The sequence below is a fragment of the Pagrus major genome, chromosome 20 (genome assembly GCF_040436345.1).
Source record: "Pagrus major chromosome 20, Pma_NU_1.0".
Classification (NCBI taxonomy): Eukaryota; Metazoa; Chordata; class Actinopteri; order Spariformes; family Sparidae; genus Pagrus; species Pagrus major.
The window spans coordinates 25276097-25295464 of NC_133234.1; the positions used below are offsets into that span (position 1 = coordinate 25276097).

A 19368-nucleotide genomic window follows, 5' to 3' on the forward strand; every position below is an offset into this window, starting at 1 on the left:
CACTGAGTGAGAGCACTTATTTACCGTGGAGACTGTTTGAAGGTTCACACCTGTACTAATGACGCATAGCACATATGGCCTCCATTAGTAATTGAGCAGAGCAGGGAGTTGTTTGTCACTGGAGACCACAGGGAGCATTTTCCTGCCTCCAAAGACAGGAGTGCATGTGGTTAGTAAAGGTTGATTTAGTTCAGCCAAGTATTAATAGACCAAATGTAGGAGGCGATGCCATCTCCTGGGCAAGAGTGGAAACAGCCAAGAGTCTGTGCGTCCAGCAGAGGGGATGCACTCCGGGTTTAAAGCCTTCAAAATGTTGGTTTAAATTCTTAAGTATTGCTCTGTAATGTTAAATATTCCTGACTAAATAGGCAACAATAAATAAATCAATCAATACATTTTATTTAAGTGCAGAATTATCATGCAGCATCTGTAAAATCTGTGTAAAATATTGCCACATTCTGATTGGTTCATGGAAATATGTGGCATCACCTTTTCCTATCTAAGCCCGAAGGCCAAACTTGAATGAAATACAAAAATCCCTCGACTGAAATAACTGACATCGTTTGAACTCCATCAGAAAATATTGTGTTCGCTTTCAGAGCCTTTAACACTCCGACCGTGTAATTACAGCGTCCAGCTGTGTGGGTTTGTTGCATATCCTCCAGCTCTTATTACCCTCATTTCCTATCAGCTGTCTTCTGCTCTAATAATATGATGAAGTGAAATTAATAAATAATACTAACACCTATCTGTCTGCCCCTCTGTTAGACTCAGAATAGGGGTCAGCGGTTGAAAGAGGGCGCCCACATCAACCGCTCCCTCCTGGCTTTGGGCAACTGCATCAACGCCCTGAGTGACAAAAACGGCACCAAGTACGTCAACTACAGAGACAGCAAGTTGACCCGACTACTGAAGGTACAGCAGTTAATGACTTTCCAAGAGACCAGCTCCACTGAATCTATTATAAATAATGTGTTGTCATTCTGATGTTATTTATGTTTTATATTTTCTTCTGATGTCTTTGATTGACAGGACTCGCTGGGCGGGAACAGCCGAACAGTCATGATAGCCCACATCAGCCCCGCCTCTATGGCTTTTGAGGAGTCTCGTAACACGCTGACGTACGCTGACCGTGCCAAAAGCATTCGAACACGGGTGAGCTCAGGACACATGTTATCTTTATCCTTACTGCAGTTATATCTATGTGAGAAAGAGTCGACAGGACAAACTTATTACTACCAGATCTAAGACATTTGTTGCCATTGAAGCAGATCCAGTTACTGTAATAGTGTTTACTTCCTCATCTCTGTGGGCTCCAGGTAAAGAAGAACCTGATAAATGTGTCATACCACATCGCCCAGTACACCAACATCATCTCAGACCTGCGCAGCGAGATCCAGCGGCTCAAGAAGAAGATCGCAGATCAGGCGAGCCGCCAGCTCAGCTCAGACCGGGCAGACATCCGCCATGTCCAGGGTAAAGTCTTGTCCAGACTCCACCACAGGAAGCACATCTGCCAAAAGAAGCTGTTTCCTCATATTTGTATTTCACACTAATTTTCTCTCCTCTCTGCTCACCAGCGGAGGTCCAGGCCCACTCCAGCCACCAGAGTCGGGCGGAGATGGACCAGTTGAGGGAGCAGCTCCTGGATGCCTTTCGCCAACAGATGGAGATCAGGAGAAGCCTGATGGAGCTGGAAAACAGCAACATGGAGATCCAGATCGACACCTCCAAACACCTGCTAACCATTGCAGAGTCAGTGTTGATGATTTATGTCTGTCTACTCCAACTGTAAATTATAAACCAGATGACATATAAATGTTGCTGGAGGTTAACGTGTATTGTTTGTCTCCTAGCTGGGAGCAGGAGCGGAGTAGACGCAGGAGGAAGTGGCGAGCTGAAAGGAGGAAGGAAAGTGTCAACAAGGATGAAAGCGAGAAGGACTCTGACTCTCCCGAGTCTCCTCCGGACAGCACAGAGACCCAAGAGGTGGCGGTGGCCCGAGAAACCCTGGTCACACTCATGGCTGAACAGAAGAAGATCCAGAAACAGAAGGTGGGATTCTTGATCTATCTTTTAAAACCAAGAAATGGTTTGTTCACACATCTTTAACTGTTCTGTTCCCGTTTATCTTGAAGGCGTTGCTCGAGCGCAGATTCTTGGAGCTTCGCGATCGGGCGCGGCGCCTGGAGGAGCTGCTGCCCAGACGGGTGAGCTCAGAGGAGCAGCGGGAGGTCCTGTGCCTCCTCTGTAAGGTCCACGAGCTGGAGATCGAGAACGCGGAGATGCAGTCGCACGCGCTGCTCAAGGACAACGTCATCCGGCAGAAAAACTTTGTGGTGCAGCGCTTCGAGCAGCACAGACACCTGTGTGATGAGATCATACAGCAGCAGAGACAGTTCATTGATGGTGAGCATCAGCACTAAGACAAATGGCTCTACTTAATATCAGTTGTTTGGTTAACTGCTCTTTCACAAGTCTGGTTTTGAGCAGCAACACTGTGTTAAATTGATTAGTCGATCAAAAGAGGCCTTATCAGATTGCAAACGGGGCGTAAAGGTCTGTCGGTGATGCAGTCTCAGTACGTCTGCACTCAGTTCATCGACACCTTGAGACGTCTGCCACCCACACAAGGGTTCTGTTTGTTGATCACAGCACAGCTTTTAACACAATTCTACTGTCCAGGCTGTGTGATAAAGTCCTCCCGAGAGTCCAAATGTCCCTGGCTGACTGGATCTTGGACTTCTTGCAGGGGAGGAAGCAGGTGGTCAGATTTAATAGCAGGCTCTTAAGTGTGATCATGAACACTGGCGTCCCACAGGGATGTGATTCGTCTCCACTGTTAAACTCATTTTACACAAATAACTCCCCATCTGTTACATTAGGATGATCATACCGTTCCCTAACATTTAAACACAAGTAGACATAGTTGACTAGCCTAAAAGAAAATCTAATGAATTATCTGTGTGGGTTTGTTTTCCAGACCACAGTCTGCTGGTGCCTCCACACCTCCAGGAGCTGTACGATATGTACATGAGGGAGCTGGATGAGAGGAAACTGGACAGAGCCATGGCCCTGGATAAAGTGACCACCAGGCACACCATCAAGGTAGCCCCCTGCACGACGAACTTGAAACAAAGCATTAAAAATGTGAAGATATTAACAAGGTCTGTGCGATTAATATTAACGCTCTCTTTTCCAGGAGGGCTCTCTACCCAAGATCACCCTGCCCGGTCAGGCTCGTGACAACATGCAGGACATGGACTCAGACCAGGAGAGCGTGCGCAACATGTGCGCTGATAACAGACGAGGCCAAGCCAAAATCCGCAGACACACTCTGCCGCCGATTCTGCCCGAGCCTGAGCTGTAAGAGGACATCTTGTTTCAACGTTTCCCTTTTAGAATTAACAAAGGACTGCATTTACAGTCATTTTTCTCTCTCTTTCCCCGTGTCAGGGATAATAACAGAGTTTTTAAGAACAGCCCTCACGCCAGGCAGATGAAAAACTCGGCTGTAATGACGCCACCTCCCATCCACATTAACGGGAAGGGCAACAGAGAGGTGAGGACAATTCTAATAGGCTTGGTTTATTCCAGTTCAATAGCTATCCTTGAGAGGTGCGCCATGCTGTGAATGAATAATGTCTCGTCCGGTTTTTCCATTTCACTTCAGGCGATGTGGATTCCTCTTTGAATTAAACTCACATTTCCCTCTGATAGAACATTTTCATTTTCATCCCACGCAGCTGCATAAAAGAAACTCCAACAGCAGCTGTAATAGTTATTCACTCTCAGCTCGTGCATTCTGGGTTTTTTACCCAGCTTCCCGAGTTGTATTGTGCAAACCAGCAGAGTTACATCTTTGTTCGAGGCTTCAAATAATATTACCTCCATCTGATCCTCTTGCTGTGAAAATGCATCAGGAGTGACTCATGCACGAGATGAAATAAGAGTTACGAGTGCGGGAAACCAAAATGCCCCATTCAAAGTGTAGTTTTGGAGAGACAGACACAGAGGTGATTAAGATGGCACTGACATCAGTGAATGTCTGATCATCATGTGGCACTCTGCATCTCATGTTCACAGCTGCAGCCGCTGCTTCCCGAGAGCTCTCTGAGTTACAGTCATCTCAGCCACAGTGTCAGCAGCCACCTGGACTCGTCGCCCGAGAGCAGCGAGGCCGGCGCTGATATCCCTCTGTCACGAACTGGTAAGACTTTCAAACGAGTGTGTATGATTTATGACTATTTTCATAAAAAACAAAAGTAACGCTTCTAATGTGTTGCTCCCAACACTTTAAGCCTGGACCTTCCCAGGATTGTATCTATTGCAGACAAATAGATACAAGAGGATAAAGAGAATGAGTAAAGTAAAAACAGAAAGCATCTCCTCCGTCTCCACAGAGCGGCAGCAGATCCTCAGGGGGGTCCAGAACATCGTAGTGAAAGCAGCCCGTCGTCGCTCCAAAGCCCTGGAGGTGGATGCCCTGCGGTTACCCCCTCCCCCGTCTCCCCTGGACCCCACTAAGCAGAAGAGCAGCCTCTCTTTGAGCGAGGCGCCCCCCAGAGGTTTGCCAATGCGGCGCGGCAGGCAGCCGAGCCCCGAGCTCAGACACGCCACCTCAGACGACAACCTGTCCAGCAGCACGGGCGAGGGGCCCGGCCTGCAGGTGACCTGGACGCGCCCGCGTTACCGCCAGGTCGCCACCAAGAACCAAACGCCGCGCGATGTGGACTTCGAGGCTCGCCGCAAGAAGAGGCGCTCACGGTCTTTTGAGGTCACTGGTCAAGCAGTGAGTATTATAGCCTCGTAGTAGAAGTATCACAGGCCTCCTTTTTGTCTTTTTTATTATAATGGGAATTTGTTGAAATAACAAATATCGTAAAATTCTTGGTGCTTCCTCTGATATTAGAATAAATGCAGTTAAACATCGAATAGTTAGACATGACAACACTGGCATTGACTTGCCCTTTAGCCTGTTTTAGCCTGATGTTATCCTGGTGTCACATGATATGTTTGTGATCCACGAACCCCCAAAACAGTTCACACAGGACTGAGCAGCAGCTTATTAGACCGTCGTTTTGGTTTTGGAGACATTTGTGTCTCATAATTTCTTCATCTTGTCGCTCACAGCTGCCACAAACCAAGACAACCACGGCTCAGAGGTTCCGCCCTCTGGACAGCACATCAGACCCCCACCTCCACAATAACGCCCTCCCCCAGGCTCCCATGCTCCGCCCCCAGTACAGAGGGGTCCCTCCTCTCGCCAAAGTCAGGGCCCCCCACAGCATCCAGCAAACAGGTGAGATCACTCCCACTGCCGATGTAGACTGACACTCCTCTTTAATAATCTTTTTATTGAGCTTTATTTGTCCTTTCCCGTCCATCTACAGGCTCCAATGCAGAGTCCTCTACAGCCCACATGAATAACCTGAAGCGGGGGCCCCAGCTGCGGCAGCCCCAGCCCCTCCTCTACATCACCACCACAGGCACCGGGGGCCAGCGCACACGCAGACACTGAGCCCTCACCCACATCTGTCCTCAACACCAGCACTAATAAACCACACCAGCTGAGCCTGGAGGGGAATCCTCTCCTCTAACTGAGCACCCAAACCCAAACCCACCCCATTAACATGAACAGTTCACCTCTCAGTGACACATTAAGCGAGCCCATGAGGCAGTATGAGGGAGAGCGACCAGACAGCAGCTGGACGCCTCCACACAGGCCTCCTCTGTGCCTCGTCGTGGACACTGAGCGACGGCGCCGGCGGGCTCTGAGACCTGCAGACGCCAAAGATCACCAGACGTGTTCTGTTCTGTCACGTGTTTCCACGTTAGCTTGCTGTCGTGCTGGATTGTGTGTCGGGATGGCGTCGAGCTCACTGTGAATGCAACACCGTACTAATGTTTGTGCATTATGAGTATATACCGTTTGGTAATTTGTCCGTGGTTGTTATGGAGACCAGAAACTGAAACGTCAAGCTAATGGGGATGTTTGTGGGGCTCAACCTTACAGTAACAATGTAAACAAAGGATGTAGAAGCTGAGGGGACGTTGCTCTAATGGCAATGTAAAAGATGCATGAGGAGAGAATGGCCTACTGTCGAACTGTTTCAGCATCCGTTTTTCTTGTAGTGATGTTGTTTCAGTTGAATGGCACACTAATACTTGCATAAAAACCCTTGATGATCTTCATTGTTGTGCACTTCTGTCCTCTCACACGCCCCGGGTCTATGCCTTCTCTTACCCAAACGTGACGGTTAAATGTCACGTCTGTCTGTGTAGATGTATAGAACCACAAGTTGCTTTTTTTCCAGGTTAGTCGGCTGTTTTTAATGAATTATTTAACTGTTGCCTTTTTTTTTTTTTTCTTGTACGTTGTTGTCATTGACATTGTTTTCATAATTACTACTTTCTATGCTTTATTTTGTACAACAACATTTTTTTTTTTTATTTGTACCCAAATAAATTAAACGAGGCAAGTGAAGAGGTGATTATTCTCTGGTGTCAGTTCATTTTTTCATCCTTGGAAACTGTTGATTGGGATCAGATGTGACGGACAAACGAACGGATCAGGGTTTAAATCAACACGAGTGAATGTTCTGAACTGTCCACTAGATGGAGCACAGTGGCCTCCTTTGGACAGAAGAAAGCTACAGTGCACCATCTGGTGGAAACTCTGCTGAATGACAACACACATTTCTCCTGAAAGAGAAACTTGAGTTAAAAATCACATTTATATTTCAAGGGATCTTACTCATTTCAAGATTTCTTGCATTTATTGTTTTACATATTTTATAAGCAGCAAGTTTTCTGTACTTTTTTCATTCCTGTGATTAGAGGACACACCGAGACTATTAATTAGAAACTTTAGGAAATACAGATCAGGATAAATATGATAAAGTGTGTCTAAACAGTGGTTAAAGGGTGATTTATTGTTTTTAAAAACACTATTTTTTTAGTTTAAAATGATTATTTCAGTCACTAAAAACTGCTCTGGGACCATAAACGTTCATTTAATACACGCTGGAAGCTCTAATTCATTATTTAGTCGTAGTAGGTCACATGTCAAAACTCACTGCCATGATTAATCAATGCTCCAAGTCAACAACTGCTCAGAGCATCTTAAAGGGGCAGTATATAGTTTTGGAAAAAAAAAAAATCAAACTCAGAAATGTAATATTTACAGTATTAATGTTGGAATAACACACATGTATTTATATTTTCCATAACTGAACTAACAAACTGTTCTCAGCGGACAATAAGGTCCTTAAAACACTGTTTATATTTCCTGCACCCTGCCGGTTCTTCAAAACTACATAGTGCACCTTCAATATTACATTTATAACGGCGTCCACCTCTGCTCAAGGAATAATAATCACACATGTTTTGACATGAGTAAAAACTAAAAGTCTAAGTGGAGTTGAAGCCAGTTGTCCAAACACAAACTGGTTTAAAGAAATGTACAAAAACATGATTTTCACAAGGTGCAGGGATGCAGAAAATTCACTAGGTTGATGATGGTTATTCTTTTGGTTGTTTATTATTTATTTATTTATTTATTTAGTTTTGTTTGCAGGAAAGGAAGGTGGGTATGTAAATATGTAGATATGTATGGTGAGGAGTAAGTGGGTGCTGGAGAATACATACTTACTTTAAAATACATAACAGTTGATGAATTAAATTATCTTTTGCAGGACATATTTGGTTATAAATTATATATATATATACACACATATATTACATATTTATTTATGTATGTTTCATAAGTTATGATTAAATAAGGACGCCTGTGCTGAATTATTAGCTTTATTAACATGTAATTAGAATTCCCTGTTTTCATATATGCACTATTCTTGTGTCTGATACAGGTTTACTGGGTTTTTAAGGATAATAGCCGACTAAAAATCGATTAAATCAGCCTCAGAAAGGTAAGAAAACACACAATGTGTGTACTTCTATAACCTGTAATATTTCAGCAGGTGTGTGACTGAGAGCATCTTTGAAAAACGAGATTAAAAAGACAAACAAGTGAAGAAATAAAAGATTTCATCCTGTTGTATTCGGATAAACCTGGACCGGAAGTGCCGCCTCCTCTCTTCCGTTGACGGCGCGCTTGTCCAATGAGAAACCACACGTCGCGTGACTGACGTGCCGAGCGACCAATGAGCGGCGGGATTACGGCTCCAGAGCGGAAGCGCTCGTACGGCTGATTTGCAACCCGCCGAAGCTTCAGCAGAGACGGAGGGAAAATGTCGCTGGCGTCGACGCGGACCGTTCTAGGATCAGTGTCCTGTTAGCGGAGGAGCCACACTGCGATTCGGTGAGTGGGGCAGCCGTCACTACTAGTTGCATCCAAGGTTAGCGGGTTGAATTTGGCCCGTCCCGTCCGGGACCGCTGCGGTTTCGCGGGGCTCTGGTGTGTAGACGGTCCGGTTCGGCCTGGTGTCACAGAGAAAAAGCTGGTCCCGGCGGCCATGATGAAGGATGGAGCGCTGTTGATACATGTTGCAGCGTTTAGTTTGTGGCTAGCTTAAAAAAACAGTGACAACAAATCAGACACGATCTCTGCCGTGATTAAATGTTTATAAAATGGCGGATGCAGAAGATAAAGCTTATCTTTGCTGTTAATTTATAAACTTATGAGTTTACACACACACACACACACACATCTGCCTTCATAAAGTTGAGCTAATGTGAGTTTTATTAATTTGTGGATGGTTATTTGTTGTGTTTTGGTTCAGTCTCACCGCTCTCATCAACATTTCCAGCAGTTATCTTCAGTAAAAAAAAAAAAGTGTTGGAGAAACTCCCTGTATGCTAACTGAGAAGCAACAAACACACCAGAAAATCACCTAAAGATGTCATATTATGCTAATATTCAGGTTCATACTTTTCTTTGGGGGTCCTAGTATAACAGGTTTACATACTTTAATTTTCCAAAAACATTATTTTTCTGCAGCATCCCTTTACACACTGTGTCTTGAATGCTACGTGGTGAGACATCTTGCCTCTGTTCAATCTTTGATGAGAGCTGCACATGCGCGTTACTTAACAGGCAGGATGTAGCCAATCAGAGGCAGAGTAGGGCGGGTCCTGCCGAGCAAGGTAGTGTGATTAATAATAACGCGGCTACAGCAGAGCGCCAGGCTTTGAATAAAAGACTTTTCCCTCATAAGTAATCATGATTTTTTCTTTTTTCTTTCAGAGTGAAACTTCTGCCGTTGCCACGACTGATATTAAGCTTCAAGAACAAAGGAAGTGACAGTATCAATGTGGGAGGTTTTACTTTGACTGCTACCGTTAAAGAACTGAGGTGTATACTGTAACGCTGCATGGACGTCTGAGGTAACCTGATCTGATCATTAGGCCTCCTCCCTCAGATAGAAAGGTAACACTTCAGTGAAGACATGGACCCGTCTGCTCGAGTGGTGGGTCTGGACGCTCAGGGGAACATGGTGTTCACCGTAGTTAAACCAGTTATGGGCATCTTCCAGGTGTCTTCAGAGCAAACGGGTAGTGTCGCACAAGGGGGCATGGGGCTGCAGGGTTTATCTGAAAACACATTGCTCCTCCCTCAAGCGCAAAGCCAGGTCCCGCTAGACCAGAACCAGGTGGAAATGCACAACATGCAGCCTCATATTCAGCCCCAGATGCAGATGTCTTCCCCGGTCCAGACTGAGGATGTGCCCCAGAACCAGGAACTGCCACCAAACTCAAGCACAAATTCACAGTCCTCTACCCAGATGCCTTTTGCGGAGGTGTCGTCACTCCTGGATCCCAACATGAAAGGATCGAAGGCTCGTAAGTGTCCAGTTGTTTGAAGAGAACATATTAGAAATCCAGATCCAGAATCCAAAATCCTGCTGTGCTGATTCGCCTCGTCCTGTCTCATTTCAGGAAAGTATCTCATCTCGTACGATGAAATCAAGCGGCGCCTGCAGGCCCCGGAGAAGATGTCCCTGCGCTCCCTGGCAGCCTACACTCGGGTCAGCAGAGGCCCGGCCAGCAAGAAAACCCTCCTGGAGTCACTCGGCGTCCTCGGCCTCACGCCAAGCACAACTACCTCTGTGTCCTCCTCCTTCTCCAAACTCACTGAAGGTGAACAACATCAAAACTACTGTACATATACATATATGGTCCTTTTTATGCATCTAGATTGTTTTGTTGTGAGCTGCCGAGTTTTGGAGATATCCGCCGTAGAAATGTCTGTTAGGGTTATAATAGAACTAGATGGCACAAAAAATGCATTTGAAATACTCAACAGCAACGTCTCTCTCCAGAAATCATGACCTGGTTACTTAAAATAATCCACAGACCTTGTTGTGAGCAGTCTCACGTTGGAACTACTTTCTTTCCACTGAAGTACACCCACCTACAGTATCGCTGCACAGAAGGAAGAGTGACGACTCAGCTTAGCCTCTTGTCCATGAGTACGCATCCTTCAATCTGTGGAAAGAAAATAGTTCCTACATGAAACTGCTCACAACAAGGTCCTTAACGAGTAACCACGTCATGTTTTCTGGAAAGAGACGTCGCTGTTGAGGTTTTCAAATATATTTTAGTATTTTATTTATATCTAGTTTCCTTGTGTTTGCGAGTAGGCAGACGTCTCACAACTCACACCGAAACAATACAGATGGATAAATAGCACTACAGGTAAGAGAGGAAAATATGTATATTGATTTTGGGGTGAACTGTGAAGGAATGTTTGAATTGGATGACGTGGAGGAGAAACGTGTACGAGACTAACCTGTGTTGTAATTTGTGTGTGCTCAGGCGACACCGGAGCTTTGTGTGACGACATGAAGGACTTCGCCCACGACTACATCGACTACAGCAGCATGGCGAAACAGCTGATCCCCGAGATCAATACAGTTCAACACTGGTCGAAAATTATTGAAACCAAGTACGTATTGTTTGTACTTGTTCTAACATGTCATTAAAGGTGCAATATGTAAGAATTTGTATGTAACAGCCCCTCTTCTCTCAGGAACCACCTCGAGGATATGAGGAAATGTTTCAAGGACCCGGTCAACAGCGGCGCGTTTGACAACGTCACCCACGGCCTGGGGCTGGGAATGCTGGACGTTGCATTGGACATGATCGTCATGGTTATCGAACAGCAGATTCGGATTCTGTCCGGCGCGGCGGCATCAGATCCGCCTGACTCCGGTCCGCCAATGCGACGTATCCGCAGGCGCCACCGCAAAACCCGCCCGAACGACAACGAGAAGTCCAACAAGATGCCCGGAGGGATCAACGAGCAAGGGAAGGTCATTTCAAAAGGCAAGGGGCGAGGCAGAGTCCGGAAGAAGAACCGGCAGGAAACTGGAGCTGCTGGTCCGGTGGAAACCCACGAAGAGCAAGGCAAGCCAGAGGATGTGGAGAGTAATGTCCTCACTCTGGTTTCTGTAGGATATGAGACTGTTTCCAGTGGTCTCAACACAGCTGGAACTGTTTGACAGCCGGTCACATGACGGGTCTAAAGAACCAATCATAGTCCCGGTCGAGGGGAAACTCGGCGACGGGTCACAGACGCTAAACAAGACGAGCTCCTGGGAAGGAGGTCGATGTTGTGATGAGCTCAGTGTCACATCTACATCCACATTTTGGGATATAACACTTTAGCTGTCTTGCTGAGCGTTACATGACAAGATTGATACCAGCCAGCAGCTGGTTAGCTTAGCCTAGCTTAGCATAAAGACTGGAAACAGGGGCGAACAGTCTGGCTCAGTCCGAGGTTAACAAAATTTGCCTACCAGCAACAACAGCTGAATGCAAATGTCAGGAACTGATCGCAGTCCAGAGCGGCCTCGAGCCGACTCTCTGCAGACTCACCAGGCTCTTTCTTTCTTTTAATGATTGTGTGAATGTACTCATCACGAGTAGTCATGAAGGCCAGAAATAATATTCACCTCCATCATGATGTGAGCCCGACATGCAGTTTTTTGTTTTTTTTACTCCAACACTGATGATAGGGAGTAAAAAGTTCTGATTCTGATATATCGACTGATAAACACACATTTTTTGCATTGATCCCCAAAATGTGGTTATCAAACACACAGACTGATGTTTGTAACCGAGGCAGGATGTTTTAGTTTAACAGTAAACTTTATTATCCGAGATGACATCAGTGAACTAAAACTGTAAAGTTCTTTAAAATATGTCTTCTTTAAAGCCAAAACCCTTTAATATCAGTTTCATACTGATGTTCTGTGATAGGCCGAACAAAAACATGTTGATGTATGGACATTTTACTTTAGTATTTAGGTCCCTCTGTCAGTGTCTCAGTCCGCTGGTCCAGAGGGTGGACATCTGGTTTCACAGGGTGTGATGTAGCACTACGTCTTGAACGTAAAACATAAAATTGTCATTTTTACACTTTTGTTTTTAATAGATTAGGACAAGAAGACATGGCGTGTTAATAATTGACTTTCTGGGATGAAGAATTTGCGGCCCTTGGACAGAGCCAGGCCACAGTCCCTCCTCTTAGACCTCAAAAACAGGGAGGATTCAGAAACCAGAGCAGAGGTCTCATTCCTCCCCCTTCAGAGACGACGTTTGCTGCGTTCAGTGATTTTTAAAGAGTGAAGAAAATCTATTTATATATTGTGTAACCTATTTTTAGGTTAAATCATTTTAAATATACTTTTAATGCTCAGAAAACAACACAGAACAATTCAACGTGATATTCATCGTTTACGTTTTTGCCTCTACCCCCGAGAGTCTTCAGCGTCGTCAGCCTCTTGAGGTTTTGTGACACAAACTGACAAACTTTAAAAAATGCGTGCCCTTTTCCAGGAGGTCTGAAATTTTCTGTTTTTGTTTCTTTCTCTTCTCCATTTCTCTGTTCATCTCTCACTCCATGAGAAGAAAGAGGCTGTACAGCGTCAGAAACATGTTGTGAAAACTAAAAGAAGGAAAACATGTTGTGATCAGCGAGGAGAGATTATGAAACCGAAAGAGGGCGACGAAAAACGTGACACGTATGAGTTCCAGACTTTATGCTAAGCTAACCAGCTGCTGCTAATGAGAGACGTATTTATGTTCTTGTTTCCCCAAAGTGTCAAATTATTCCTTCAAGGTGAATCCTCTGTCGTCTAACTGAGTCAAATCTAAATGTTATTTTTTACAGGCTGTTTCCAGTCAGCAGATGTGTGTATAAATATAAACACAGAAAACGTTCAGCCCGTCACGTAGAACAGATCCTGTTTGATTTGATGTGTGATGGTGGTACGACGTCTCCTGTGTCCCTGTTGTATTTATTGTTTAGATTTCCAGCTGAACGTCCGTCGTTCTGTACTAGATTGTTGAAACTGTGTGTTTTTACCTGGAGCCTCAAGAGTTGAGTGGACTATAAAGATTTAATTTTCCTAACTACTCTGACTCTGTTATCATCTTATTTTTATTTCCATGTGTTTAATTACAGAGCTCTGATAATACGTTTGTGTACAAAAAACAGATGCCAAGTGCTCACCTGTCTGTGTTGTTGTTATGGCTGGGGTTTTCGAGAAGCTGAAAGGCATTGTGGGAGATTGTTTTAGGGCTCAGCAGAGTCAGCCAAGTGCTAATACCTTGCAAAGACACACACACACTCATGCAAAGGTGGAGAGGAGAGAACAGCTTTAGGGAGAGGATTTGCTCTGCATTAACGCCGAGAGGAGACGCGGAGCCAGCTGGAGTACGAGGAGCCGGAGACGGACGAGCACCAAACATTTAGACAATTTCATTTAGCACTAAGAAACGAGGATGGGCGAGGAGGGCAGCAGTGGGGTTACGGTGAGATGTAGATTTCCTCAGAGCGACAGCTGATGACTCCAAAGACTGGAGCGTCTCTGCGTGAAGATGTCAACCTGAGAAAGTGTCTCCAGCAGCTGTCCCGAGACGGAGCAGGATGGGACACCACAACGTACCACTCATGTACACTTACGCTCGCTCCCACAGGGACAAGCACAGATCTGGTCGCCTGCAGCCGTCCACGCCGAACGGTGAGTGCAACACGGCCGTGGCTGATGAGCAGAGGAGGAGGTCCTGGTGTCGGCTGTGATGTGTGTGTAGCTGCACACTGTTTCAGCGATCACACGTGGGACCTGCTGCTGCAGCCCGACGGCACTGAGCAGCTTAGACCGACAGTCTGAGGGCTCAGAGAAAACCTCAGTTCATTTTAAATCACTTCAGGCTGTTTAAAAGTATTGTTTCTAGTTATTTTCACTAGTTTAAGGTGCCCAACCTTAAAACTGAAACACTGAATACCAAGTGTCACTCAAATTTAAAAATCTTTTCCTCCCAATAATAAAACCACATAAACAGATTAATTGTTGTTTTACATTTATTTGAAGCATCTGCTGGTTCTGGTGGATCTCATGGTGCTGCCTGGACCTTCCTGGTTTCAAGTCTTCTTCTATGAGACCGGATGTCAAACGATGACCTCACGGGGTCCATCAGAGGGGGCGGAGCCTCAGCTCTCTACATGCTGTTTCAGTCAGAACACGAGTTTCACTTTATTCAAATCTCCCCCTCTCTCCCCCTCTCTGTGTCTCCCTCTCTCTCTCTCCCCCTCTCTCTCCCCCATCTCTCTCTCTCCCCCTCTCTCTGTCTCCCTCTCCCTTTCCTTTTCTCCCTCCCTCCCCCCCTCTCTCTCGCCCTCCCTCTCTCCTCCCCCCTTTTTTCTCCCCCCTCCCCTTCTCCCTCTCTCCCCCTCTCTCTCCCCCCCTCTCTCCTCTCTCTCTCTCCCTCTCTCTTCTCTCCCTCTCTCCCCCTCTCACTCTCTCTCTCCCTCTCTCCCCTCTCACTCTCTCTCTCTCCCCCTCTCACTCTCTCTCTCCCTCTCTCCCCTCTCACTCTCCCTCTCTCTTCTCTCCCTCTCTCCCCCTCTCACTCTCTCTCTCCCTCTCTCCCCTCTCACTCTCTCTCTCTCTTCTCTCTCCCTCTCTCCCCCCCTCTCTCTCTCTTCTCTCTCCCTCTCTCTCCCCTCTCTCCCCCTCTCCCTCTCTCCCCCCCCTCTCTCTCCCCTCTCCCCCTCTCTCCCCTCTCTCTCGCCCACCGTTCAGCCTGGCTCTGCTCGGGGTTTCTTCCTGTTAAATGCAGTTTCTCCTCACCGATGTCTCCAGGTGCTTTCTCGTGGGGGAAATGTTGGTCTCTGTATATAAATGGACCCAGGAGTCTGGTTCTGGTAGAGACTGATTGATGTTTTGGCCACAAACACTGCTGGAAAGTGTCCCGATGTGAACGATTGTAGAAATGTTGATATGAAAGGTATGAAATGTAAAAGGTGAACGTATCCACCAACATTGTATTCTGGTGACTGGGTTGTGTTAGCATGCTGCTGTTAGCATTCAGCTTCACTGAACTGCTCATACGGCCAAAACACCAACATACAAGCAGAGTGTTTCTTCAGAGACACTTCTGCTTTTATATTCTCAATACTTCCTCACCTGCATGTTTTCTTCTCACTGGTTCTTTAATCTCAGCCCTGTTCTCCGCTTCAGTATCTGAACCTGTCAGCCTTTTAATGCGTCTCCATATTCTCCCCACAGACAACCTGAACAACGCGCTGGGCGCCATCAGAGTCCTCGGTCTGGAGCTGATCGAGGACGAACTCAAACCACATCTGAACACGGTGCTGGTCAACATCAAGGAGAGGAGTGAGTTCATTCACACGCTGCTACGCTGCAGCAGCTACATCTCACACAGCTCATCATTTTAAACCATAAAACCTGGAGTAAACGCACAGCAGTGAGGATGTGAGGATGTGAGGCGGAGGGTTGAGAGGCGGTGAAGGGATCAGGTGCGTGTCAGTCGTAAGTCCTCAGCAGGCGTTAAGCTGCATTTGTGTCTCAGAGCGACGGGAGATAAAAAGGCAGAAGAGGCAAAGAAAAGGTCAGACAGCTTCTGATTCACGCTGAAACTAACTACAAATAAAACTTCTGCAGGATTCTGCTCAGTGATGAAGGGAACTGAGCAGTAACACTGACCCAGTCCCGCCAATGTGATGGGAAAACAGAGACTCTGCACGTCATGACAATAAATATGTTTCTCAAAATGATGTAAAGTATCTAAAAAATACAAAATGATGACTTAGATTATCAAAATAACTCATAATAATGACTAAAAATCTTAATGCTCAAGCTTCTCATTTTTATTTGATAAACAAAGTCTTTGTTTTGGGATACTCAGTCCAAATTTTGCAATATTACATCATTATTTTTGAGATATGATGTCATAATTTTATGATATTAAGTTGTTAAGTCATTAATCTAAGATACTGAGTCAATATTTTTGGATACTAAGTCATTATAATAACGTACTAAATCATTATTTTAAGATATTTAATCATTATTTTAAGATATTAAATCATTATTTTGTAATATTAAATCACTATTTTGTAATATTAAATAATTATTTTGTAATATTAAATCACTATTTTGTGATATTAAATCATTATTTTGTGATATTAAATCAGTTTGCAATATTAAATCATTATTTTGTAATATTAAATCATTATTTTGAGATATTAAATCATTATTTTAGGATATTAAATCTCTATTTTGTGACGATACGTAATTTTTTGAAATAATAAGTCATTGTTTTAAAGATACTAAATTTCTTTTTGATATTTAATCCTTATTTTAGGAAATAAACTCATTATTTTAAGTTATTTAATCATTATTTTAAGATACTAAATCATTTTTTGAAAGTAATTTTTTGAAATAATAAGTCATTATTTTAAAGATACTACATTTTTTTTATATTTAATCATTATTTTAAGAAATAAACTCATTATTTTAAGTTATTTAATCATTATTTTGTGATATTAAATTATTATTTTCAAACAAAGTTTCTCATTAAGACTTTCGGGCTTTGTGTTTCATCACTCTGGCAGTAATGATATATATAATATATAATATATCGTATATATATACATATATAAAGAGTCTCTATAAGTTCCTGTGCACTTGTGCCAGTGTTGTGTTTTCATGTGTAATTCCACTTGTGTCCAGATAAAGGCGCTGCTGAGCAGGTGGTGATCAGTGGGATCCTGCCGGTTCTGGCGCTGTCTCTGAGGCACCGAGGGCCTCTGGCGCTGCTGACGGCAAAACTAGTGGCCGAACTCGCCAAAGAGTGTAAGTAGTTCCTACAGATGCACGTTGTCTGTCTTCTGTTCGCACTTTGTTCATTGATCAGGTGTGTCGGATCAATATATCGTTCTGTCAGGAGCCTCCGGGCCTTTTGTGTCTCTGCTGATGGTCTTCAACCTTTTGTATTTTCTGTTCATGTGTTGAGTCGTTTGTCGTCTTGTCTCCTGTCAGCTGTGGTCCGTAAAGGTTTTGGAGATGCAGGTTTGGTTGCGGCTCTGCTGTCCGTGCTGACCAGTCCGGACCAGGACCTGCTCATCCACGCCGCCAGAGCCATCTCACGCATGTCCTACGACAGCTGTGAGTAAAGCAAAGCAAAATGAAACGTTTTGGAAATGGACTTCCTGTTTTCATCCTGAGTTCGTCTCTCTGTCTCTTTCAGCTAAGCTGCAGGAACAGTTACTACGTCGGGGTGCAGTTCCTCGTCTCGTCGCCATCCTGCTCCGTTTCCCCGATAACGAGGCCCTGGAGGAGGAGCTCCTTCGGGCCCTCTGTAACCTCAGCGGGATGGGAGTGGCGGAGGAGGCCGGCATGGTCTGGGAGCGGGGTGCGTCCGTGAGGCCCGGGGAGTCCGTCTTCCACGGCGTCTCTCCTCACACCTGTGGTTTCGCCTCGTCGGTGACTCTGGTGTGCGTGTCTCAGTGGGCGCCGGGTCAGTACGCCGTCAACATCGAGGTCTTCCAGCGCTGCTCCTCGTCTTTCTGGAACCTTCACGGGAACAAACGGACCGCTCGTTGGTTCCCGTTTTCTGGCTTTGGAAGCTGCTCGAATCTGTTCAAAGTGATCAGGTTCTCCACGAGGAACGTACCCAGAACCAAAAGTCTGAGGACACGCGTGTTCCACACTTTCCTCTGACATAAACAACAATGACTCTGAAGGGATTTTAAATATTCTTTTATTTCACCCACCAGAACCTCAGAGGAACGTTTGCACACCTTAAAGCTGGACGCACATTTCTTCACATCCACACAGATTCAAACTACAAATGCTTCTGGATCTCTCGTCTGTTCTGCTGACTTTTATCTTATATTTAGCTGTTTTTGTTGGTGTTTCTCGGCTCAGTTCGTAAGAAATAAAAAGATTTTGTTCCCTGAAGCGGACTTACACGAGCACCTGCTTAAAACACGTCATTTGCAGCTCATTTTACTGCTGCAGCTCTTATGGGATCTGGTTCTGTTCAGTACTGTTCCTGTTTTGTGTGCATTTGAGGAAAATGCTATAAATCAAGTGCTTAAAATAATGTGAAGTCTCTTTCTCTTGGCACCAATATTGATAATGTTCTTTTCTACAATGCAAATGTATCATTTTACCAAACATGTTTGGTTATTTGGATATATTTGACCCACTTTAAATAATAAAAAACATTGTATATGTGTCTCTATTCTTCTTTACATGTAGTTTATGCACACAAATTGATTTTTGGGGCACAAATTACCATTTCATTTAACAATAAACACATAAGATACTTTACTGCTACCACTGCAGCCCTCCTGTGCACAGTGTGATGAACCTCTCCTGGTGCCTTCTGCCTGGGCGCTGCACTGGGCTCAGTAATCTGACTACGATGGGATTTCAGGATCCAGCGGCGATAAAATGGAAGTTGCAAGAACAAAAGTCAACCAGAGAAATGTGTTCAAATGTGTTTTAGTGTGTAAAAAAGAGGATATTATTTATCCAGAGCAGGAGCTAACTGGCTACATATGGTATCAGCTGTTTGACACAGAAAAAACTTTTCTCATGATTTTTTTTTCTGATTTTTATTAAAAAAATCGGAGAAAACTTTTTTTGCACTCGGTTTCATCCGAGGAAAAACTTCTGATCTTTTTGGAAACACAATTTGCAGGAAAAGAAAGTTTTCAGCAGAATTTTTTTCGCAATTTTTTTGTGGAAAAAAAAACCAGTTTCAGGAGAAATCTTTTTTCATGTGAAAAAAGTTTCAAACATTAAAAAAGTTTTCTCCTGAATTTTTTTTTTAATCTACTTGATTTGATTTTGAAAAAAATAAAATAAAATAAAATAAAATGTTTCACTTGGTTTCACACCCAAAAAACCTTTTCTCATGCTTTTTATTTTTATTTTATTATTTTATTATTTTATTATTTTAAAAGACTGAAAAAATGAGTTTTTTTCCTGAAAAAAATGAGTTTTTCTCCTGAAAAAATGAGTTTTTCTCCTGAAAAAAATGAGTTTTTCTCCTTAAAAAAAATGAGTTTTTCAACTGAAAAAAGGT

The 19368-nt window shown here is 44.3% G+C and overlaps 3 protein-coding genes across 4 annotated transcripts in view; all 3 read left to right on the top strand.

Moving 5' to 3' along the window:
- kif19 (kinesin family member 19) overlaps positions 1–6482 on the top strand; it is a 34825-nt gene extending 28343 nt beyond the window's left edge. Inside the window, exons 8-20 of the mRNA XM_073489796.1 lie at positions 769–915; positions 1033–1155; positions 1320–1476; positions 1581–1755; positions 1857–2055; positions 2139–2409; positions 2984–3108; positions 3203–3366; positions 3457–3562; positions 4087–4210; positions 4404–4792; positions 5134–5302; positions 5394–6482. Coding sequence (XP_073345897.1) covers positions 769–915; positions 1033–1155; positions 1320–1476; positions 1581–1755; positions 1857–2055; positions 2139–2409; positions 2984–3108; positions 3203–3366; positions 3457–3562; positions 4087–4210; positions 4404–4792; positions 5134–5302; positions 5394–5521 — 2277 coding nt within the window. The 3' untranslated portion in view covers positions 5522–6482. The remainder of the gene's footprint in view (positions 1–768; positions 916–1032; positions 1156–1319; positions 1477–1580; positions 1756–1856; positions 2056–2138; positions 2410–2983; positions 3109–3202; positions 3367–3456; positions 3563–4086; positions 4211–4403; positions 4793–5133; positions 5303–5393) is intronic.
- Positions 6483–8248: 1766 nt separating this feature from the next.
- LOC141015070 (uncharacterized) lies at positions 8249–13383 on the top strand. 2 transcript variants are annotated; one of them, XR_012180536.1, is made up of 6 exons: positions 8249–8323; positions 9209–9804; positions 9901–10101; positions 10780–10909; positions 10994–12821; positions 12883–13383. XR_012180536.1 is itself a non-coding variant. In XM_073488973.1 (5 exons), the coding sequence occupies exons 2-5, from the start codon at positions 9411–9413 to the stop codon at positions 11463–11465; spliced, it is 1197 nt and encodes a 398-aa protein (XP_073345074.1). In that variant the 5' UTR covers positions 8249–8323; positions 9209–9410; the 3' UTR covers positions 11466–13383. The 2 variants fall into 2 exon arrangements, 1 of the variants encoding a protein (XP_073345074.1); XM_073488973.1 differs by having other exon boundaries at positions 10994–13383.
- A 336-nt stretch (positions 13384–13719) lies between these two features.
- On the top strand, positions 13720–18385 carry LOC141016117 (rap1 GTPase-GDP dissociation stimulator 1-A). The gene is made up of 5 exons (XM_073490381.1): positions 13720–13991; positions 15540–15647; positions 17004–17126; positions 17313–17438; positions 17521–18385. The coding sequence occupies exons 1-5, from the start codon at positions 13898–13900 to the stop codon at positions 17991–17993; spliced, it is 924 nt and encodes a 307-aa protein (XP_073346482.1). The 5' UTR covers positions 13720–13897; the 3' UTR covers positions 17994–18385.
- Positions 18386–19368: the final 983 nt, after the last annotated feature.

Coding starts and splice junctions, on each gene's coding strand:
- LOC141015070 (XM_073488973.1), top strand. CDS start 9,411: ATGGACCCGTCTGCTCGAGTGGTGGGTCTGGACGCTCAGGGGAACATG. Junction 9,805..9,900: donor CATGAAAGGATCGAAGGCTC/GTAAGTGTCCAG, acceptor GTCTCATTTCAG/GAAAGTATCTCATCTCGTAC. Junction 10,910..10,993: donor TCGAAAATTATTGAAACCAA/GTACGTATTGTT, acceptor CTCTTCTCTCAG/GAACCACCTCGAGGATATGA.
- LOC141016117 (XM_073490381.1), top strand. CDS start 13,898: ATGGGACACCACAACGTACCACTCATGTACACTTACGCTCGCTCCCAC. Junction 15,648..17,003: donor GGTCAACATCAAGGAGAGGA/GTGAGTTCATTC, acceptor ACTTGTGTCCAG/ATAAAGGCGCTGCTGAGCAG. Junction 17,439..17,520: donor ACGCATGTCCTACGACAGCT/GTGAGTAAAGCA, acceptor TGTCTCTTTCAG/CTAAGCTGCAGGAACAGTTA.